The sequence below is a fragment of the Naegleria gruberi genome (assembly GCF_000004985.1).
Source record: "Naegleria gruberi genomic scaffold NAEGRscaffold_35, whole genome shotgun sequence".
NCBI classification, from domain to species: Eukaryota; Heterolobosea; class Eutetramitea; order Acrasida; family Naegleriidae; genus Naegleria; species Naegleria gruberi.
The window spans coordinates 166866-190710 of NW_003163292.1; the positions used below are offsets into that span (position 1 = coordinate 166866).

General features: G+C 34.6%; 7 protein-coding genes and 2 non-coding genes across 9 annotated transcripts; 4 read left to right on the forward strand and 5 right to left on the reverse strand.

The window, feature by feature from the left end:
- Positions 1–260: 260 nt before the first annotated feature.
- NAEGRDRAFT_t414 lies at positions 261–332 on the forward strand. The gene has a single exon. It is a non-coding gene; the product is annotated as a tRNA-Arg (tRNA).
- A 592-nt stretch (positions 333–924) lies between these two features.
- On the forward strand, positions 925–1698 carry NAEGRDRAFT_69590 (uncharacterized protein; the record flags this gene model as incomplete). Its single annotated transcript, XM_002675143.1, has 1 exon — positions 925–1698. One exon carries the CDS (start codon positions 925–927, stop codon positions 1696–1698), a length of 774 nt encoding a protein of 257 aa, XP_002675189.1.
- Positions 1699–1799: 101 nt separating this feature from the next.
- NAEGRDRAFT_t420 lies at positions 1800–1871 on the reverse strand. The gene has a single exon. It is a non-coding gene; the product is annotated as a tRNA-Arg (tRNA).
- Positions 1872–2190: 319 nt separating this feature from the next.
- On the forward strand, positions 2191–7251 carry NAEGRDRAFT_69591 (uncharacterized protein; the record flags this gene model as incomplete). The annotated part of the gene is made up of 3 exons (XM_002675144.1): positions 2191–4113; positions 4151–5478; positions 5592–7251. 3 exons carry the CDS (start codon positions 2191–2193, stop codon positions 7249–7251), a joined length of 4911 nt encoding a protein of 1636 aa, XP_002675190.1.
- Positions 7252–7327: 76 nt separating this feature from the next.
- Positions 7328–12874, reverse strand: NAEGRDRAFT_69592 (uncharacterized protein; the record flags this gene model as incomplete). The annotated part of the gene is made up of 1 exon (XM_002675220.1): positions 7328–12874. One exon carries the CDS (start codon positions 12872–12874, stop codon positions 7328–7330), a length of 5547 nt encoding a protein of 1848 aa, XP_002675266.1.
- Positions 12875–13561: 687 nt separating this feature from the next.
- NAEGRDRAFT_69593 (uncharacterized protein) lies at positions 13562–19306 on the reverse strand (the record flags this gene model as incomplete). Its single annotated transcript, XM_002675221.1, has 1 exon — positions 13562–19306. One exon carries the CDS (start codon positions 19304–19306, stop codon positions 13562–13564), a length of 5745 nt encoding a protein of 1914 aa, XP_002675267.1.
- A 178-nt stretch (positions 19307–19484) lies between these two features.
- Positions 19485–20036, reverse strand: NAEGRDRAFT_69594 (uncharacterized protein; the record flags this gene model as incomplete). Its single annotated transcript, XM_002675222.1, has 1 exon — positions 19485–20036. The coding sequence occupies one exon, from the start codon at positions 20034–20036 to the stop codon at positions 19485–19487; it is 552 nt and encodes a 183-aa protein (XP_002675268.1).
- A 480-nt stretch (positions 20037–20516) lies between these two features.
- On the reverse strand, positions 20517–21775 carry NAEGRDRAFT_58550 (serine/threonine-protein phosphatase 2A regulatory subunit B; the record flags this gene model as incomplete). The annotated part of the gene is made up of 1 exon (XM_002675223.1): positions 20517–21775. Exon 1 carries the CDS (start codon positions 21738–21740, stop codon positions 20517–20519), a length of 1224 nt encoding a protein of 407 aa, XP_002675269.1. The 5' UTR covers positions 21741–21775.
- A 112-nt stretch (positions 21776–21887) lies between these two features.
- Positions 21888–23705, forward strand: NAEGRDRAFT_50423 (uncharacterized protein; the record flags this gene model as incomplete). The annotated part of the gene is made up of 1 exon (XM_002675145.1): positions 21888–23705. The coding sequence occupies one exon, from the start codon at positions 21888–21890 to the stop codon at positions 23703–23705; it is 1818 nt and encodes a 605-aa protein (XP_002675191.1).
- Positions 23706–23845: the final 140 nt, after the last annotated feature.

Genomic DNA, 23845 nt, shown 5'->3' on the forward strand with positions numbered 1-23845 from the left:
CTTTGCAGCAAAGAGATGGAAAGGTTTGAGTTGGTTTTTTTTCAAAGATGGATTTTTCTCTTTTACGAAATTGTTTCATAAATGTAGTAGTAATTGGCGCCACTTTCAACAAGGCGAAAGAAGAATGACTACAATCAGCCTTAAAATTACACTTCACGAATCCAATAGTCATGGTTATTAGAATAAATACTTTGCAACTCTTGATTATCATTAATGTTTCGATATCAGACTAGTTGCCTATTTTTAAGACATTAATGTGAGTGCGCTTAGCTCAGAGGAAGAGCATCGGACTTCGAATCCGAGGGTCGTGGGTTCGAACCCCATAGTGCATAAATCCTTTTTATTCTTTTACTATTTTCATTTCAATTTCACTTTTTAGATCTTTAAACTTTCTATATCTTCAAATTCGAATATTACTCTACCTAAATATGAAATTTCACCCTCCATATCTAAGAATGTATAGAGAACGAGCTGTTCTAAATTATTTAGCTTGAATTTTTCTTTGAGGATTATAATTTACTTTTTTTTACATTGTTAACATTCAATTACGCAGATTGGTTGTTAAACGATAATACTTTATTAAAATTGGAATCCCAATTAATTCTAAAAAATGTCCTTGTTTTTCCATTAACAACACTCTTTGAAAACTCAACAAGTTCAGCACTCTCCTTCAATCCATGTTCAATAATTTCCGATCTGACATACTTGAAAACGATTAACCTGAGTTCAGAACATTTCTTCACGGCAGCAGTCCCTTATTAATAGGTGAATTTGTTTTGGAGATTGATCAATTCTTGTTTCTTCCTTCTCTTCAAAGGCTTGCTTCTAATAGCATTGTTTGAAACAATAGACAACTTACAACAATTGAAAAATTGTTTCCTGTCTGAAGGTGTAGTAAAATGAAAACATTTCAAATCAAAAAAAATGTCGGAACGTAAAGTCCTCAACAAGTACTACAATCCAGAAATGTGGGACAGTAAAATCCCAAAACGAAAAATTCCAAAGAATAACCAGACCAAGATTAGGAATATGGTTGCAATGACCATTCAGTGTACAGTTTGTGGTGAGTATATCTTTTCAGCCAAAAAGTTAAATTCAAGAAAGGAGGTTATTGAAGGTGATGAATATTTGGGAATGAAGAATTGTCGTTTCTATTTTCGTTGTACACGATGTGCCAGTGAATTGACTTTAAAAACTGATTATGAACACGATAGATATGTTTGCGAACATAATTGCAAGTCTATTCATGATCGTTCGGAAGGCATTGCAAAACAAGAGGATAAAAAACAAGAGGATAATGTTGAGGACGAAATGAATGCATTGGAGAAAAAGGCAATTTCTTCTAGAGAATATCAAGAGGATATTGATCAATTGGAGGAAATTAAGGAAATAAATTCTCAGAGAGAGGCCATCTCAAATCAATCTTTGGCAAGAAAGGAAAGCAAAAGAGAAGAATCTTTCAAGTTTACCTCAAAAGAAGAGGATGAATTGTTAGAGTTCGTGGAGTACCAATCCAAATTGGGAAGACGTAAATTTCAAGGTGATGAAGACATTGAGATACTTTCAAAAATTGATGACAATATTTCCTCTGAAAAATCATTCATTTCAGAAATTCAAGAAATTTCAATGCAACCAAAAAAGAAAAGAAAGCAAAAAAGGTCAACTAAGGATAAAATTAGCCTTAATATTGATTATTAAAATTAAAAATACATATTAAACAAATCATTCAAGGTTTAAATCTTTGGAATTACTTATAAAGCATCCTGCTTAATTAATTTCAAACAAATAAAAAAAGAATTTACAGACAATGGGGCTCGAACCCACGACCCTCGGATTCGAAGTCCGATGCTCTTCCTCTGAGCTATGCCTGCTACGATTAATAGTTTAAATATTCTAAAATCTTTCATGATACATATTAAGGTATGGATTTAAAATTTTAAATGCAGCATATAACTTCCATATTAGAGAACATCCTTAAATTACCCTTTATCTCTCCTTAATAAATGCCATTGCTTCCATATGGTGGAACTGCGTGCATGTTATCCAATACTTGAAAAAAACAATAAGGTGATCAATCCTTTAAATCTACAGCAACCATTACGATTCTTCAAAAGGTTCATTATTGCTCTAAAATTTTGTTGTCAACAAATTGTTGAAAACATTTTCCACCCATACAACAATCATTTGGAAATGAGTAAGCATTACACTGTATTAAGGAAGGAGAGAACCAAGAGAGGCTCCTTCTTTGAGGGTACTCCTCCACATCTTTCTTCACTCTCTCCACAACAACAACAACAAAAGCAACAACCTCTTTCTCCTATATCAAAGACATCAACCTTCAGTGGCTCCTTCTTAGATAAATCCCCAACATCACCCTCCTCTCTTAATAATTCCCTTGTTCAACAATCACCTAGATTCAATTCATCCTTCATAAAAGCATCTCCCACCACTCCTAAGTCTAATGCACTGCCAAGTTCGATTAACAAATTTCCACCTCCACCCTCATCACCAAATGCCAGGCAACCTCTAACAAAACAAGAACTATTCATGAGGGAAACCAGTTTTAATTTGCAAACCTTGAAAAAACCTGGCTCTCCACAGTTTTTATCGTACTCTCCCGAGCAAGATGGTCTCATCACAGCCGATGGAGAAGTTATGAAGCATCTTCCAGTTGATAAAGTGATTGATAAGAAACAAAGAAAGAAGATTATCAAGCAAATCTATCTTGGCTATGAATTACCTGATAAGAAACCAAGTCTTCCTCGTTCTGATAGTAAAGTGATGAGCAAGACTGTGGCTAGTTCATTGAAAACGCTTCCAAAGGTTGTTAAAGAATCTTACTATCAGAGACCACCAACAGATTCTCACAAACAATCAGCTAAAGATATTTTCAAAAGAAGATACTCTACCAAGTTAGGTATTCCAACACCATCTACTCCTGGAAATCCAACAAAACCACAAGCAAGAATGAGAACTTTTTCTCTGAATACCCAAGCAACTCCTCTTAATACAACAGCCCTCAGGCCAATGCAAAGAGAAGCAATTTATGAACCAAGAAAAGCATTTGGTTCACCAGTTTGTTCTGGCACAGAAGATAATTCAGATCCAGATTCAGATCCTGACTCAGATCCAGATTCTGATGATTCTGAATCTGAGCCTATAGAAAACATTCAAGATGATAATATTAGTTGTAATAATTATATCGAGTCTGTGCAAACTTCAGAGACAAGCTCTCTTATATCGTCTCCATTTCATGAACAGTTGGATGATTATTCGCCTATGGTGGCCCAGAGTACTGTATTTGTAAAATTAGAAAAGGATTCTTCAACTTCTTCCCTTACTAATAGCATGAGTTTGAAAGATTTTGGAAGTTTTTCATTATCTGTATCTGAAATGGTGAAAGAAGAGCAACAAACTAGTGGTTTACTTATGTACCCAGAAACTCTTGTTGAACAAAATACACCTACAAAAGAGCTAATCATTGAAGAAAAAGCTATTGAAGAAGATGAATTTCTTAATCGTACTGATCTTGTCGTGTCTAGAATGGAAACACAAACACCATTAGATGAATCTCATCAAGTAGATGATTTGGAGCCTGAAGAAGAGGAGGAACCAATTCAAGAAGCACCAATGAAAGTAGAAAAGGAAGAATCATCAATATCTGAATCTTCCCAAGAAGATTTTTCTGCATCAGATGGTTTGGAAGTGGAAAGAATTGATACACCTGTTTTTGAGCGGAAAGAAGAAATTGTTCAAGAAACAGTACCATTGAATAAGGAGGAACCAGTCGTTCAAGAACCCATCGTTAAGGAAGAACCCTTTCTGGAGGAATTTGACGAACACATAGCAGAGGAACAAAAACCAATTGAAGAAACCGAAACAAAGGGGCCAGTTATTCTGACCGAAACAGAAGAGTACAAAGCTCGAGAGGAGAAAACAAAGCCAATGGAAGAGGACAAGAAAGAAGAAAAGAAGGGAAATGCTTTAGTAAGATTATTGAAAAGTGGAGGTAAAAAACTTGAAAGAACTCTTTCCTCCAAGTTCAGATCAAAGAGCGTCATGCTCAATGAAAGACCATCTTCATCTCCTTCAAGAAGAGATTCTTTTTCTAGTGTGTACATTGCTCCAGATTTGACTCAAGAACAGCAAGTATTGCCAGGATGCACCTGAAAGTTTAGCAATTGAAGTTGCAGTAGAAAATCCTCCTGAATTAGTTGCAATTACAGAACCCGAAGTTCAACAAGCTCCTCCAATATATGAAGAAAGTCCAAAGAATCCAGAACAAGAAGTTACCTTGGAAGATCTTTTATCACACTATGAAGAATCATATGTTGATGATCAAAATGATTTCTTACAAATGGTAGAAGGTGAATCGCCAACATTTAATGGTTTGGATGAAAGCCCAAAGAGACAATTTGAAAATGTAAAACGATTTGAAGCAATACCTTCAAATATTCTAAATAGACCAACTACAGCCTCTCAAAGAAGAGGATCTCGAAATACGTTTTTCAGAGCTAAAACAGTTACAAAAATTCACTCTAAGGATAAAAAAGCAAATATTGACGAATTCTTGAAGGATGAAATGTCTGAATCACCTCCTTTGGAGGATTATATGTCTAGCTCTCGTTCAAGTCAAAGTGGAGAGTCAGATGAGGGTAAGTCAGAAGAAACGGGTTTGAAAGAAGAAGCAGTGCAAGTGCATAGAGAGGTTTCATTTACTGATAACAAGTTGACCAGACCAACAAGTGCCCATACCAAACAAAAATCTGCAGATAAATTGACAAGACCAGCAACTGCTCATCATTTGAAATCAAAGGAATCGAAGAAGAAACCTCAATTCCCTCAAAAAGATTTCGAAGACGAGGAAGTTCAAATTAGAGAAGATAAAGAAAGTAGTGATGATGAACCACAGAAATCAGTGAAGAGAGTTGCTTTTGCATCTAAAACCAATGTTGAACGATTTAATGAAACTCAACCTGAAGAATTGGAAAGACCATCAAGTGCAAGAATGAAAAAGGATAACTCACAAACCACAAGACCAACAACGGCCTCACGTATTAACTTTAAAGAAAACAGATGCGATGTGGGGCCTTCTGACATGGAAATCTATGAATACGACCCAAATGACGGAGTAGATAGACATTTGGAATTATTGAGAACAATTGAAGAACAAGAGAAAGAAGACAGATTCACTGAAGATTTTGAATGGACAAGACCAATCACTCCAAAGGTTGAGTACTATGATGACTATGATTTCATTTCAAGACCTGGAAGTGCCAGAACTATCTTCTCAGAACCACTTGAAAACGATGCAAATTCTGATACAAGTAGTTCTCACTCTTCTGAAAAAAATTCAATTCTGTTTGAAAAGTTACATACACTTTCTAGACCTTCCTCCTCTCCTTCTTTTAGAAAGCCAAGATCTGATTCATTAACAAGCTCATCTCAATCACTATTAATTAGAAAGGCCTATCTTCCGTATCAACCAGAATCTCCTCACTCAGAAGAAGAGATTGAAGAAGTAGAGGAAGAAGAAATGGAAGTGGGAAATTTATCAAGACGTTCCTCAATATCGTCCACAATTCTTCTAGTCCACATACAGTTGTAAATTCACCAACAGGAACTTCACCAACATTTATTTCTTTAATGAAGAAGAGAGCTGATTCTTCTACTTCATTTGGTCAGAACCCCTCATCTCCATCATCTAAAAACAGCTCTCGAAGAAATAGTAAGATTAACCCTTTCATTGTAGAAACAGAATCAGATACCACAAGTGAAGCATCTAACCTTAATAATACTTCCTCAGCTGTTGATCTTCAAAATATCTCAACAAAATTCATTGATTTGAATAATGGCGGTGGATCTCTAAACTCGAGAAGAAATTCTGAGAAGCTTGACTTCACGAGCACATCAAGTTCTCCTAGAAGATTGATAGACACTCCAACTTATCCGGGTTATATTCCAAAATTCCTTCCTCGTCCATATTCTCTTCCTTTATTATCCAAAGTTAGACATGGTGTTGTCAGATTGAGTGTGTTTATGGAAATGCACTTGGCTAATGATTTCCAAGTTTTGAAGAAAAACTCAAGCGTAAATAATGTACCATACATGGAAGAAGGATTTGATAAGAATGAATTGAATTCCATTATTAATGATGAAAATCCATACATGTTTATTAGAAGAACTAGGTTTAGTACTGGATTTTTGATTTGTCCACTTTCAACCAGACCAGGAACTAAGAATTACTTGCTGACCTCAGCCAGAAATGTTCAATCTTATTTGACAACCAAAGTAGCTCCTGACAATACTTCTATTTATATTGAAAAGAAGGTTGTGAAGATTTCAGCCAACTTCCTTGATAATATCGAAGTTGGAGAAAAGGAACGACATCCAAATACTTTTGCTTCGGTTGCTGAGGTTGAATGTCAAATAGAATATTGTGGATCGTTTTACAGTACGCTTAATGTCAACCAAGATTGGGCAATTCTTTCATTTACATTCAATGAAGATATCAAGTACATTGATAGGGAGAATTATAAATTCTTAAAATCCGGAGTTATCACAATCCCTTCTCCATCTCAATTGTTCTTATTGGTAAAGCACTTGGTAACAAAGACAGCTGAAAATAAGAGAGCAAACTCTGATAATGTTGTTGGAGATTACATGATGTGTGTTAATGGATTGTATAGTGACAGAGAAGAATTATCCAATATTACTAAGGTAACCAATATTGATGACTATTCTATCAAAATTGTAAGAGATTCGATGGATCCTATGGCTTGCTCATTGGCTTTCCTTGTTAAGGGTTCAAGCTTTTCTCGTTTCGAGTATGCCAACTATTCAACTCCTTCATTTACTGGTGCTCCAATAACGGCTTGTGCCATTTCTATGGAGGGTTTGGAAGAAGTTCTCAAGGAATCTGATAGAAGGCATGGTAAGAAAAAAAATACCTTAAGAGGAAAGATTGAAAATCAAAATATTGCAAATTTTGCCAAGACCAACTCGTGTGTTTTTACAAGATACGTTATTGGTATTCACAGTACAGTTAGTGCAAATTCAAAATTCCATGGAGTTGGTTGTTCTGTCATGAACTGGTTTGAAACGTTCTTCAATTTAGTTTACAAACCTAACAGAAGAAGATTCTCACAAACTGAAAAGGAATTAATTGAGTTAGAATACGAGTCTTACATTTCTTTGAGCAATAGTAGAGTTCCAAATATTCCTGGGGCAGGATCTTGCAAAGTTATGTAAATAAATTTTGCTTTGGTGACTTGATTTTTAGAATTAAATATTATCGTAGTACATATAGTTATTCTGATAGAGCAATTTATTCCAAAGTACATCCAACCAAAAATTGTCTATAGTGGCTGTCTGATAAGATTCTGTGAATTTCATTGATTTCCTGGTTTTCAAAGAACGGTCTCAATTTTTCAATATCAAAATAACCAAGCGTATTAATTGCCAAAACTAATTTAGCAATAATAATGAAAACTGTAGGTTGGAAAGAAAAGTTACCAACCCAGAAAAGTCCTATTTGTTGCTTTCTTCTTTCTGACAAAATTTTGAGGACAAACAGTAATTGACCCTCTAATTTTTGTAATACTTGTTGCCTAAATTCTGAAGAAATGTCCAGTTTGTTCAAGTAATATGATCCAAGTTGTGAAATGGCTAATTCTTCTGTGAATACATTGTCCTCTTCCTTTTCGAACAACATAACTTCTTCATCTGTTGTTTTGAATGGCAAAACAACCTCAACAGAGTTGTTTTCTTCATTAATAGCCTCCTCTAGTTGAATACAAGATACCAAGTAATTGTGACATTCTGTTAATTTTCCATAATGGTGACTAATAAAGGCAAAACTTCGCTCCAAAACATATTCTCTTTGGAGTTCTGCACACTTGGCTTGCTTTGAAGTTGTGCCCTTATGTTCAAATCCAAATATCAAAGGAGAAACAATTAAAGCAGCTCTACTTCTAATAATATCATCTTCATCCTGCAATAAGGTAATCAAGGCAGTCCAAACAGAAAATTGGTTTCCAGCACTCTTTAAATCATTGGCAGATATGGTTAAAATTCCTGAAGAAACAATAGAGTCCAAACAAGCAGCTCTAACATGACTTTGTCTAGCTGGATCAGAAGCATGGCAAACAATCTTGAGCCATTTCTTTACAAGTGGATTTTCTGGTTGAGATTCTATAGTGCCTGAAATGAATATTCCCAACAGTGCAATAACAAGTTGATGGAGAACAGTATTGGTCTCATTTACATACAGATAAACCAATCTAGTAGGAACAGCATCAAATACATTATCCAGATAAGAGGACATAACAGAAAGATCCTTGGTTAATTGACCAGCTGGTGCCTTATTGTACAAATTAACAAGGGATGCGAGTCCAAATCTGGCACACTCAACATCAGTTTCTCTGAACAAGGCATGTTCCAAAATAAGAGGTCTCAAGTTTTCAATCTTGGCATGGGCGTTCACACCAGAAAGAGCTTGAACAACATGTTCCTCCTTGTACAAGTATTTGAAGGTTGCTCGTCTTACATCCATAGCAGAAAAGTTCAACAAGTTTACAACTAAATCTTCATCTACATCTTTTCTGAATAAGAGATACAATTCTACAATGAAAGTTGAATTGTTGAAAAACATTTCTTGTTTGGCTGGTTGCCCATTAGTAGACGTAGATTCCAAAAATACAGAATTTACAGAATTATTCCATAATGTTTCCAAAGTTTCTTGTGGTATATTCTTGCACATTTGAAGTAAATTGTTGATAATTTCATAGAATAATGATCTAGTGGCAAAGCATCTATTTTGTATAGTTCCAATGAAAGAGTTTGCTAACTTGTTCAAACAATCAAGGGCGAATTGTTCTGAATTTTCCATTGCCTTGAAGCTTGTCGTTACAAATCTGTTGAGTTGGAAAAGAACACCATGAAGCTCATTTTGATGGATAGTCTCTTCAACAGTCTTTGGAAGGGCATTAATAGTATCAAGAATATATTCCTTTACCATTGAAGACGGAATAAGAGGTTCCAAAGCTCTAGCACCTATGGATCTAGCCATGTGATGGATCATAGCAGAGCACTTTTTCACAAATGGAATAAACTGAGATACAGAATTAGCCTCTGTCTCTGTACTTTCATCCAGTGAAGGTCTCAAACGAGAAAGGAGTAATAGCATTGGGTAGAGACTTGGGTGAAGAATTCTCTTGTGTTCTCTATTTTCATCAGTTACAGTATTTAATTGTTCCAAAAGGAAGGTTCTCAATCTAGGATATCTACTGAAATATTCAGTACCTGTCTTGATAGAGTCGTTATCACCCAATGATCTGTGCAATAATGCTGTATACATCATGAGAGAAGAGTTCTTGATGGCCCAAATAGTTGATCCAAATCCTTTAAGTGAAATAATGAGACCATCCTCAACGAATTGTTGAACATACGGACCCAACTGTGCATCATGGAACAGGAAACGAAGTACATTCAAGGCATTCACAACTTGACTTGTCTTGTAATTGGATTGATTGAGAGCTACATTGAGTAAATATTGCATAGTTTCAGGGAGTAATTTTCTTGGAAGGAAAGTTGGCTCAGATTTCATAATAGAAGCAAATGTCCAGGGCAATCCAGCCGAACGTCTCATCATACTGAATGTATCATCCTTTCCAATACCATCAAGTAGGTATCTTGTCCATTTTTCAGGAATGTTAACAAGTTCAGGAATACCACAAGACATTAATCTTTTACACAAAATATTAAATCCTACAGCACTCTTTTCAATAGCTCCGTTATGTTTTGTTGTGAGAAGAATGTTAAGCAACATTTTACCCAATTTTTCGATTTGATCAAAAGTAATAATACTATCTTTTGAAAGTTTGTCATTTGAATGAGAATCAGGATACAATTCTACATGGTGAACAATAACAGAAATGAGCATTGAAGAACTCTTGACTGCCAGCCAGCTGTTAACAGTGAGAGAGTGAGTATCTCCAGAGACTTCTTCATCCTCTCCAAAGAAAATGTGACCACGACAGTCAACATTGTTCATTGCAACAGAATTATCTTCATTTTCATCCAAAAGAGGTGCACCTGCAATAATCTTTACAGAGAGCAGGCATGCCTTTTCTAAAATACCCAAAAATTCGGTCATCCATTCTCTCCATTCACTAATAGTGGTTCTCTCCTTGGTAAAATCTACATCAGAAATAACATAGATTAAAGTTTGTAAAATACCAACAAGAGCACTGTCCTTGGTTATGTTGAAAATGTTTTGAGCACAATTTTCTGTTTTTTCCTTGAGTAAAGCAACCAATTTCTTGCAAAAACTCAATTGTGGAGATACACTGCAACTAGTAACTGGTTCCTTATCAAGAAAAACTTCCCATCCTAATTCACAGACATACTTTTTGAAAATAATTCTATAAAGCAAAGCACCAGCATCTGATTCTCTGAGTCTTGGACTTTTGATAAGATCAAAAGCATTGTTTGCAATAACCTTTACCTTCTCAGGAGTTTCGAATCCAGTTAGAGGAGCCATGAAAGATGCCAACAAATCATAAATAACAACTCTAACCTTGTCCCAACAACTTCCCAAAGTATTAAGTAGGGTCAACACAGAATTAGAAGAAGTTAAATGAATTCTCTTCCAAGAAACAACTCTATTTGTGTCTGATGGATTAAACACATCGATAGAATTATTTAAAGAGAACGTGTCGAGTAAGCTCTTGTAGCAGTCTAAAGCAACAAGTAGTCTTTCGTGTGGACAACCAGGATATAAAGAATTGATTACCTCTGTTGCATAATCATATAAAAATTCCATTAAAATTCTATATGAGTGTCTGTCCTTGTTGAGCTCTTCTCTCTTCTTTTGAGGCATATTTCCTTCTGGGGTGGATACGTCCAAAAGGTGGTTCAAAGTTTGGTTCTTTTGGTGGGAGGCAAAGATACGAACACAGATTTCATTCACTCTCTTAATAAAACGTTCGATGGCATCACCAAAGCCAAATCTGAAAGAGCTCTTACAACCACGCAAGTTGAGTCTTGCAAACTTGATTATAATTGCTAATTCTTGCTCTGTTGGCAAGGCAAGTTTCTTAGTAGAAACAGTAATTAATTCAAAGGCATCCAATCTAATATCATGATCATTATGAATAAGCCCCTCTTCTATCAATTCCAAATCATTCTTGAAATCCAACTCATATAACGACAGAGATTTAGCTGTCTTTAAAGTAAACATTAGAGAGTGAAGAAGTGCAGAACGTTCTGTAGATGATTCAGTTCTTTCAATACCTGCCTTGAAGCATTTTACGAGGAAAGCTGTTCCCTCATTATTAACCTTTAAAATCTTTGACATGAGATGGATAAAGATAGCAGATCTTTGCTTCTTATCACACATAGCCAAAAAGTCGGAAACCGGCTTGAGGCACATAATCTCCCATTCAGCAATCTTTTCCTTATTCTTCTTGCAGTCTTTGAGCAAATCTGAGAGCATCTTTTCAAAGAACAAGCTTGCATTTCCGTTAACACTACCATTCAAGTGACCCAGAGATGATAAAATGTTGGTGAAAATTTCTGGACACAACGAATAAATTTTAGATGCTGTAATTCTTGGAAGTAATGCAATTAATGAAATGTACTTTCCTTTTCTTGTCCAATCAGAATCCAGAATAGAATTAGTCATGGAAACCAAATCAATTTGAGATTTAACTTTATCCAAAGTGAGGAAATCTCTTAAATCCAAAAGATCCATAAAAAGTTGTCTCATCTTGGCAAAAATGTCATAAACTTGATTTTCAATATTACTGAAAACTATCTGAATACCTCCTTTGATAAGTTTGGAAACTCTATTTTCAAAATTAAATCTCTCTATATCTTCCATCTCTGATGACTTCCTAGCTTTTACATGGTCATGTAAAAATAATAAACTATCACTATAACTCAAAATTGAAAATAATTTTAGGTCAGAATCCTTAGATTGCATGCAATAGTAGTGTAATAATGGGAATAAACCATCAAATAAAATGTTAATATTGTGCCCATCATGAGAAATAGGTGCATCTAATCTTTGAACTGTGATTGCATTAATAACTCCTGAAAATACTGCCATCTTGCTTACGTTATCACTCAAATCTATCACTGATTTTAACTGAGAAGCAATATTAGATCCAGTTACAATATCCTTTGAAACTTGTTGTACATTTACACTGGATTCTAATTTTTTGAAATCATCAGACAAATAAGTGAATTCTATCAACCCATTCTTGATGAAATCTTTCACAAAAACATCAAAAACAAGTCCTAAGAGAACATTCTTTTCCGAGAATGAATGATCCACAATTCGCATTACTATCAATGCTCCAATTCTCTTACAATCCCTTGGTGATGTTGTTGTGGCAAGTGTATTCAAACTAGAACAAACGAGAGAAAGTAAAGCCTCTGCAAGTACATGATTTCTATGGTTTGATGACTCCTCCCCAAGTAATTTAATCATCTCGGAGCATGTTCTTCTTTCCGAGAGTGAATTCAATGATAAAGAGCTTGCACTTGTCTTGATGTAGGAAAGAGCTTGCACAACTGTAGAGGAATATCTGGTAATATATGAAAGTGCAAGTTTCATAGCTCCAAAAACTACAGAAAACAACCAATCAACTGTTAAAATGTTATGTGATGTACTCTCTATAATTTTAGCAATCTTATAGAGAATAATAAAAGCAAAATCTACATTGATACTATCAAAGTAAATGGATTCAATTTCTAGAATGTGTTCTAATTGACGACACTGATAGGCAATACTAACAAAATATTCATCTTCTGTAACGGAAACTTGTTCATGTTCAAATTCTAAAATACCTCCACAAAATGCTATCATCTCTGTTCTATATACATGTTGAACAATTCTATTAATTTCCACATTCAATTCAATAAAGAGTTGTAAATTGTGTTCACCACCAACAAGAGTTGATAATTTATCATCTACTGATGATGATGAAACAATACGGAGATGATTCTTTAATTGTTGCAAACCCCATTGGATATGTCTATGTAAATGTTTAGCTTCATTGATGAAGAGAAGAGAAAGAATACATTTGATGAATAATTTAAATGTTTCTGATTGGTCGTAAATTAATTGTTTGTAGGTTTGCAATAATTCTGTGGAGAGTTGTGTTGGGAGAACACTTGCATTATTGGCTTGTTCTTGTTTAAATGATGAAGGTTGATCCACAATGATGAAACACCACCTCAAAATTTCACGAAATATATTCACTAGAAGGTCTTTGTTATTGGTTGTTGTAGTTGTTGATTCATTACTAACTTGAACCAATTTTTCAAGGAAGGCTACTATTGGTGTCTTGATGATGTGATTTTCCACAGAGACACTTTTCAATAGGCTCTTCACTTGTTCCACATATTTTGATGTTAGTAATTGTTGTTGTTGATTCGTTGATGATGGTTTCATATTGTTTGTGTTTTAATAATGAAAACAAACTCCGTAAGATGGTGGAGAAAATTTTTTCACTTCAACTTTATTCATAAACAATCGGGATGTTTTCCAAGGCTACAACTTCTTACATTGTGTCTTATGAACCTTCCAATGTGAAGCTTGGCATTCCTTTGAGCAATAAACAACAGCTTGACAGGCACCACACTTCTTTTTAGAGTTTGGTTTACCACAACATGCACAGTTGTAAGATTTTGAGGCAGATTCATCAATAGTTGTCTTTTCTTCAGTTGGTGGTGATGAAACTGAAGTGGTAACAGGACTAGCAACTACCACTTCTTTCCTCTTTTCTTGTTCGATAATTGGTGGAGAGGATACATTTTCTAAAATGATTGGTGAGTTAGAGGAAGAGGTTTGAGATGTTGGTAAAGATGTTGGAGGGTGAGTTGATGAAACATTGCATGATGGTTTTGCTTCAGACATTTCAGATTTCTTTTTAGATTTCTCAGTCCTTACTTCATTGACACCAACAGAAGCAATGGCACTTGGAAGAGATGATTCTTCATAGGTTTCAACTCTTGGTCTAGTTGGTTTCTTTTCTAAACGTGCTCTTTCTTCCTTTACAAAACTCATACGTAAGCTATCTATCTCGAATATGTCTTGTGGAATAGAAATATCCATCTTTTCCGCACTGATATCAGACCAAACAGAAGAGAGTAAGGATGTAAGTTTTTGGTGAGACATTGAAATCAACAATGTAGCAGAAAGTTCTCCCATTTCAGGATGCTTGGCAATGAGAGGTACAAGCTTTTCAAATAATGTCTTTAGGTTTGGAGCCTTCTTTCCTTTTTCTTTTCTTGCCATGCACCATTTGGCCACACCTTTCGATATTTCAGTAAAGACAGAATTTCTAGGTACGAAACGAGCTGGAACTCTAGATCTACTATTCTCTAATGCTGTATTAATTGCATGTTCAAAACCATATGTTTGGTAAATCTTTACAAGCATGGCATCAGGAAGCATTTCTTGACCATCATAATATAAGCTTCTTTCAATAAAGGCTCTTATGAATGGTACATTAATTGCCTTGATTGAACCATCTTTCCATTTCTTCAAACTTTGATACATATCAGAAGCAATATCAGTATTTCCATACACTTTGAAATAATGTGCAGCAAATGTAAAGATATTTACAAGGAATTTCTTTGCTTCTGGTGCATGATCCACTACATCACACATACAAATAATCCAATCCATAACTGATTCAGTTGGTAATGGAACCATATCATGAATACTTTGAATATTCAAACCGCTAATAGTCTCAAAAGCCATCATAAATCCAAAATCAACCTTCTCAGCAATAGCAAAGTAAAAGTTGTGGAAAAATGGAGTGCAAAACATTTCACGATAGAATCTAAATGTGTAAGGTGTACGAGGAGGTTGTTTCAAATCTGAAAGATTAGTCCATAATACTTCGTAGAGTGTTCTGGTATTTTTTTGCTTTCCCACCTTTGGTCTTCCAAACATCATTCTCCAAGCTTGGACTACCTCTTCCTCTTCACTGTTTAATGGTCTGATCTTAATGGTCTCGTTAATAGCTGATTCTGCAATGTCAAGAGCAACGTTATCAGAGATAACAGTGAAGCAAGCAAATGGTTCATCAGCAAATTTTGTTTTGTATGGCCTGAATTGTCTGGTTGAGCCCAAATAGGATTTCAAAAAGTTATCACATTGTTTAGTGGAGGGAAAGGAGGTTGCCAGTTGGTCTCTGAGTACTTGTGTATATGCATTGAATAAAAGACAAGTCACAACATATTCTCCTCCCATATTGTCAACTCTCATTATTCTGAAAATGCCATAACCATCTGAAGCAGTAATAATAAACTTTCCAGCTATTCCTTTAGTTAACCCTTGCTGTTTGATTTTTTCCTTTAAGGAAGGTTGAATTGGAGCTAATTCGTTTGTTGCAAATTTAGGAGTGGCAGCAAAAAATTGTCTACGTTCTTCATTGGTAAACTTTTTAGAAGCGTCAAATTTGGAGACGAATGGTATTCTTTGTTTCTCACCACTTGTCATCCAGTCCTTTGATGTGGCTGCCATACCAGCCTTAATAGGATCCAGCTTTGAGGTCTTTGGATGCACTTGAATTTGATAAATTAATTGACCAAAACCAAGACAATGAAGCCCTCTCTTTAAATTTGGAATGGTAGAAAGTGATGCTACTGCCCTAAGAGTATTTAAATCAGGTAAAATATCTCTATCAATCTCAAATGTAGAGTCTAAAGTATGGTAAAGAGCAGGAAGTAGTGCCTCAAGTAAACACCCCAACTTGTCACTAACAAATGCACCATTAGCAATGAACCTACATAATGAAGGAGATAGAACTGACTTGGCAGTACTTCCAAAAGAAAGTATGATTTTGAAGAATTCACTGTCTTTCTCGAGAATATCTACACACTTTAAAGATTTTTCGATATGTTCTGGCTTTAAGTGAGCAACTGCAAAAATGTTGGCTAATACTTCAAATCCATTATCTGGGGAAGCCTGTAAAAACTTTTTCAAACATTCTAATTGATTCTTTTCAGTAATAAGCTCAAACACATGTTCTTCACACTTTGAAATGTAGTTAAATGCCTCTTGTCTATCCTTAATGGAGTTTTGGATATTACTAATAGTATTCAAATGTTGTTGGTAATTGAAATCAAAGCTAAGAGCTAACAGGCTGAATTTTTCGTCGTCAATTCTTGGGCACATTGGACAATGCTTCTTTTTCTTTGCAGCATAAACGGTAGCTGCTTCTTTAACTTCTTCTACTTTTGATTTACTCATGCTGCTAAGTGTTGCCTTTTCCCATTTCTTTGAAACATCACCACTATATGTTAATAGGAAAGTGATTATGTGCATTAGAGTTTCCCAACCACCAAATTCTGGATCATCAAAACCAAACATTAGTGGTGAAACTTTTTCAATGTGGTGAGCCTGTGTCAAAAAACTAGTTGGATTGATCAGTTGGGATAGTTTGACATTCTCAACACCCAAATAAATAACAGCATCCATCATTTGACTATATGTATCGACATCAATGATGACATTCCTTAACATATCAGAAAGCTTCTCATTATTATGATCAAATTTTGTAGAACCTTCAAAGTACTTCAATCTTTGGTCTTTTGACATATTTCTGAGGTACGAATAGATTTCTCTTCTGTGAGGAGTAAATTTCTTATCAATAACTATTAGGCACTTTTTAATCATCTCGTCTAACATTTCTCCTATTTTCTCAGAGTGTTCATATTGCTCTTTTGGTATTGTTGCTTTCATCTTTTCCAAAATACTTGTAAATCCTTCTTTCTCTACCATATCCTTAAAGTATGAGAAATCATTTAAACCCTTTTCCAATTTATCAAAATCTGTCTCAACAGGTTTTTCAACTTCTTGTTGCTTGAGCTTTTTGAAAAGTGTTACCATAGATTCATTGTCAGGATCCTTTGCTAAAGCAATTTTGACAACTTTGATTGCCTCATCAATTCGTTTCAAAGCTTCGAGTGACATTGCTTTTCTAAAATAACCTTTCACAAAATTAGTATCAGCTTTGATAGAGTCTTCAGCACATGAAAGAGCTCTTTCAAAATGCTTCAAATTAAAGAAGCAAGCAGACATATTCGAATATAATATTGGTTTTAAACTAGAAGAGCATTCAGGGTGCTTGATTGCCTTGTTATAGAAATCTAAAGCCTTCATACAGGCACCTTTTTTGAACTCTTCATTACCCTTATTCTTCAAATCCTCAGGAGACTCTGTTGATGATTCAGATTTTTTGGTTTCAGATTTAGCATCAGTTTTAGGCTCAGTTGTGGATGTCTTTTCGCTTGTTGATGTATTTCTAATCTTGGAAAGGAGGTTTAAAACTTCAGAATCTGTAACTTCCAAAGATCTAGGTAATATTAAAACAGAACCATCAGCTCTATCTAAAATGTATTTGACAAGTTTGTCTTTTGAACTAGTTCTGTACAATAAGTTCTGAATTTCCTTCTTAGATATCTTTAAACCAAATAGAAATAAAGCATCAATACATTTTTCGAAAGAAAGATCTTTCGAATGTGGCTGGTCATGATTGTCACATCGTTGACAGGTTTCACCACCTTTTACACAATCATAAACACTGGTTGAAAATATTGTTTCAATACCAGTTAGCAAAATGTCATTTGTAATTTTCTTTCTTTTCAATAGATAGGAAAGAATCTCGACTGTTGGCCTCCAATTTCCTTGATTAACAGCCATTTCAAATGGGCTCGGCATACCACCACTTGAAAAAAGAGGATTACCTGATTTTTCACAGAAAAATTGCACAATTTCTCTTGAGCGATCATAATAGCATGAAAAATGGAATGGATTAGGTTCATATGGAGTTCTAATGGGTGCTCCATGCTCCACCAACAGCTTGACAGCCTCCAAGTTGTTCAAATCAACAGCCTTATGGAGAAGTGAAAGATGTACCTGAGTTCTGGCATTAGGGAAATATAGTTTAGAATAAACCTGGAAGAAGTTTTGGACTGGTTTGCTATGGTCGAAGTGTTTTCTTTTTAGTTTGTGCTCTTCACCACTAAGACAAAGATGAGAGTTCACAATATTTACATTTTTGATGGCATACTCTAAAGCATCAGGATTTGCAAGCCATAAATCAAGATTATCTGAAACGTATTGGGAATCAGCACTAAATGATGGAGCCTCTCCAACTGTACTAGAAAAGCTTCTAGGAAATCCAACATTGGCCAACTTTCTTATTCCCAAAAGATATTCAAAAACGTAAGAAGACCATTCTCCAGCTGCAGAAAGTGGGCTTTTTACAATGGCTACATCTTGGTCAACATTTTTACGTTCTGCATACTTGATTTGGTCTTCTACTGAATTATATTGTGGAGTCTTCTTGTTTACAATATAGTCACACAATCCAAAACTCCAAAGTAAATATTTGGAAGAACTCAATTTTAACATTTCCACATCTTTCTTCATGAAATCATAAGCTTCCTTCCATCGTCCAAGTTTCATTAAGCATTCTGGAATATTAGCTTGAAAATTGCAATATGAAACCATCATTCCATGAATTTCTGAATCTAACTTTTGAGCTCTATAATAGGCATCAAGAGCTTCTTCATACCTTCCCATTCTTCGTAAAACATTGGCTTCTCCAATTATTGCTCTAAAATATTGTCTAAATTGATGATGAAGCCAATTTCCAGTCTTGTCAAGTTTAGAATTGGTTGGATGGTAATAATTATCTTTTTTAGATTGTCCTTGTCTATAATATTGAAGTGCTTCCTCAAAATTCTTTGCCTTGTACATTGCTAAGAGGTTGTAGGCTTCAATACAATTTGGAGAGAGTTTTAATGCTTCGGAAATTTGTTTCTCAAGCTTCTCTGGGGTGTTAACATAGTCATGAGCACCGTGTGCAATTTTTGAAGCTTGATAATCGTTTCTAGTCTTGTACATATCTGGTGATTGATGCATCATGTCATGAGCAGGAGAACCAGCTGCATTTCTGTGTTCTGAAAAGTCTCTTGAAAGAGCCTTCACATCATGATCATCTGGATTCTTGTAGTATTGTTCGATCATGTAAATCTTCTTTTGTTTTTCGTTTAGTTCCGAAGGTGCAGAATCATGCTTTTCATAAATATTACACAACCTGAGAACTCTCAAGAGTGTATCTAATTGCTTTTCAGTTAGGTTGTTCAGCACACCTGATGGTCCAAAAACTCTCGGAAGTGATTGGGTCAAACTTTCAAATTCACATGGTTGTGTTGGATTATTGCAAGAGCTTTGAATTGGATAACCCAATTGTTGTGCAAACCAATTAGCATCCATTTTCTTGTTAATATTCTGATGTGACTGTTGTATGATGTTGTTTTAATTTTTTTGTTGTTGTTAGGCTTCGTTTATTTGTTCGACCTTGTAATGGCTTTGTTGGTTACCAATGTTTCGAAGGCTTGTTTACAAAAACTTCAAAGGCTTGTTTAATCAATGTCATTCTAAAGCGATGTGTTTATTTATCATCATATGTGGCGTGTCCTAAAACATCATCTGCCACAGAAATTTCATATTCTTCGTCACTGTCTTCATCTTGATTGACTCCTCTGTAATAATAATTAGAGGCACTCAAATCCAAACAGTCACCACTACACAGCAATCCACATAAAAAACAGAAAACTCCAATTATTGTAATAACAATTAAAATTCCAAATGAAATCCACTTGTAGTGACACCAAAAAGAAGCTCTTGTCAAGTAATCTCTTGTTATTTTCATTGGGCTAAAGAAATCATAATGAAAAGTTGCTGATATAGTATTCAAATGTTCTAATACTCCAAATATTACATGAACTATTGGTGACAAACACATGACATTGGCAAGTGTTTTGTTCGTGGACGAAAATATCGAATATAATACACATGAAATAAATACAGAAACTGAAGGAATAAAGTATAATAAATCAATCAACTCGTAAAGTAAATGTAAATATCTTCCTCTTGTACCAATATGCTGCAAAAATTCAACTCCCAAACTTCCATCAAATCCTCGCAGTGAATTATTCAACATGGTAAACTCGGACGAAATAAATAATCGAGACCAAACATATTGAAAAATCCACGTGCCAATAATATTTAAAAACAATAGTAATATACTTCGTAGATTGGCATTTGATTTTATAAATCCTAAAAGGGAGACTATTCCTTCTTTGCAAAACTCAGCAATATTTAATATGATATATTTAAAATAATTATTTGATGGTAGAGAGGATCTGTGTGATGATGAGGATCTTCGTGATTGTGTTGTAGTTGTTGATGTTGTTATTATTGTGTTGGGTGATGATGTTGTGGAAGATCCTCTAATAGTGGCTGAAGAACCACCACTCTGCAAAGACGACACATTCACAATTGTGTGATGTGCAGTTGATGTTTTGTGCATTTTTTGTAATGTTGTTTGTGGATTAAAATCAATTAGACAATGACACTTATTTGGAGACAGTTGCGGGTTACTAATTAAAACTGTTATCTTGAAACTAAGTGCATTAGTTTATTATGGCTTATTAATTGGTGGACGAACTGTTGTAAATTGAGTTTGTGAAGGGTTCGTGTTAGGAGTTGGTCTTGTGGTTTGGATTGGAGCATTGTGTGTTACTGTAGGCATTCTAGTAGTGGCAACAGATGCAATGTTAGAGTAGTCAATATTTGGTAAACTAGTGGTTGGAGGACTTGTGTTGGCATATTTCTCTTCTGCAACTTCGAATGGAAGTAATTTTCCAAATAAAAAGTGTTGAATGACAACAAATTTGAATAATACTTCATCGTAATACATCTTAATTAATCCTGAATTAATCTTGGTCCATCTTGGAACTCCACTAATATCATTAAGAAGAGGAGAATGCTCACCGAATGGTCCCTTTTTAACTCTATTAATGAAATCAATACCAGCCAAATACAAGTATCTATCAGAGTATCTTTCCACAAGGCCTCTGTCATGAATTGAGGTTGGTTTGATTTCTTCTGGATTATTAATTAATTGAGAACTTCCCCAAATATAAGTTAAGAATTGGTGATCATCCAGACCCCAAACACCATGAGAACCAGCAGGCTCTAATTTGTAGAATAATAAAACCTTTCTCATAAAATCGATATATCTAGGGAAAATAACAGAGACAAGAGCAAATGAATCTCTGAGAGTTACAATATTCAATCTAGCTAAACAGCACATCCAAGCACAAAAAGTTGCTTCGTGACCAGTACCATAATCAATTCTAGTCTTGTTTCCAAAACTATCCTTCCAATATGCACTTAATTCTTTTCTATGCCATTCCTCTTTCTTATTATACATTGTATATACACCTGATTCGTCACTTGCTGGTGAAGAATGTTCCAAAGCTTTATCTAACAATGAATCCATCATTCTATCAGCTTCCGAAGACATTTTATCAGACCAATCACGATATGATAAATTACCAAATCTTGAAGTTTGTCCATCTCTAAATTCTACTGGTGGAAATTGTTCCATATAAGCTTCCAAATCGTCGAAAAATGTTAATACCATCTCCAATACTGGTGAGAGTTTTATATTTGCATCACTAGGAAGAGGTTTGGATTTTATCGATTCATTCAATTCACGCACAAAGTTATCAAAGATAAGAAAGGCTTTCGATTTTTTAAATTTGATCATATCATGTTGTGTTTTAATCTTTTTATGTGGAACTTCCTCATCATGCACCTCCAATTTTGCTTCAAACTCCTGTTCTAATTTTTGTTGCATTGGAGAGTGAGCAGTGGTTAGAACGCTATCGTTAATCATTTTTTTTAATTTTATTAATAACTCGATTAATTAATATTTAAAATTATGTACTATTATGCTTTTGTTTACAAAATTAAATAGTATCAGCTGCAATAACATAGAATAAAAATGCCAACAGAGGAAACAACAGGCAACAACCAACAACAGAGGAAAAAAAGACTTACCGATAGTAAGAGATTTTATGTAATAGCAGCCTTCTTTATTTATGTGTTGGCCGGTTTTGCTGTTTGGTGGTTCTCAACAGGAGCCTATCAATCACTTTTTCCTCATGAAGATATTAAACAACTCTTGGAAAAGGATGCTTCACATTCCCTTCTTCCTTCAATTATTATAGTGGCCCATTATATTAATTTCAAGTCATCACCATCGGTGGGTCATAGTTTATCATCTAAAAAGTTTATTGGATCCATCAATAATTGGACAATAGAACAATTAAATAATGTAAATGGTGATGATCAGAAAATTGATGAATTATTGAACGAGTGGATACAAGCAAAGAAACTTGATAAACCTAATCACTATCATTTATTTATTATTTCCGGCCAAGACAAGGAAACTACTTTATATTTAGGAAAACATAGACATGCTTGGACAATTTTAGGTGCTGATAATGGAGTTTCCTCTATTTTCGAGTTGTATTTTAACATTTTAACTAATAGCAATACATCACCTTCAAAATCTAATCAAATCAAGAATATGTATGATGAATTTGGAGATTTAGCATCGGATATTATTGATGATAGTGATATTACTGTCAGTAAGACTGCTATGAAATATAGAATTACATTCAATGTTGTAAATATGGCTCCATTCAGAAATTACATGTTTGATTGGGGTTCAGAAACTATTAATTTTGAGAATTATATTAGATCATTCACTGATTCTATTTCTAATTTAGCAGATTTTCTTATTGAATGGAAGACAGTAATGTATGGTAATTTACCAGTTAGTGGTCTTCATTCAAAATCAGCTGATGTGTCCAAGTTAAGGAAATATAAAACCTTCCAAAACTTTGAAAGGAGAAATTCAAATGATGTCGATGCTGCCAATGCTACAGCTTTAGTTCCAGAAGGGCAAGAACCTTACTATGAAATTGATGCCAGATCTATGCAATTCTTATTGAATGAAAATAATGATTGGAAGTTTGTTTCACAGGATGCCAATGAAACATCCATTCAATTTTTAGTTTTAATTCCTCCAAAAGAAAGCACTCCACTCTTAGTTAGAAAGTATGACGGATCAGTGAGTCAACACAATTCTTACATTGTACCAAGATGGGGAGGTGTTCTAGTTTTTAACCCTTCTAAACATGTTTACAAAAATACTGGATTGAAGACCTTGGATTCGGAAGATGTCCAATACATTATGGAAGTATTCACTAATCAATTGAGAAGACTTCTTTCCATTCCCCCACCAACACCATCCACAGTTAAGATTGATTCGAAAGGATTATCAAAGGTAAAAATTACATACATTTCCTCCTTGAAATTTGGTGTATCACAATGGGAAATTGATCAATTATATAGACACAGAATTCAAAATAACTTACTCAGAGCTGTTGAAACTCTCAAATCCATGTCTAGAGTAGTTTACAATATGCCTAATGTATATGTGTGGGATATTGTAGCTGAACTCACAAGAGAATCCATTGAGAATGTCCACCAGGCACTTTCAATGATTAATAATAATGAGATTGAGAAATTAGATGAGCTTTTGGCCAAATCCAAAACAGCTATTTATAGTGCTGAGAGAGCTTTCGGTCATGAATCAATGCTCTCAATGCTTCACTTCCCAGATTCTCAAAAATTAGCAATTTATTTACCTCTTGTTCTTCCAATAGTTATTACAATTCTTGTTGGTTTTAAGAGAGAGAAGAATGTTCTTGCTGATAAACTGAAACCAACCCCAGCAGCTCAACAAGAATAAACTAAAGAGTTTCGTAAGAAAAATCCTCCTTTCCACTCTTAATATTAGAAAAGGTTGAAGATTCTTGATAATTTAAGAAAAGTTTGTGAACTAGTGCATAGGAAATAATTGCCAAACTAATAACATAGTGAATGAGTGCA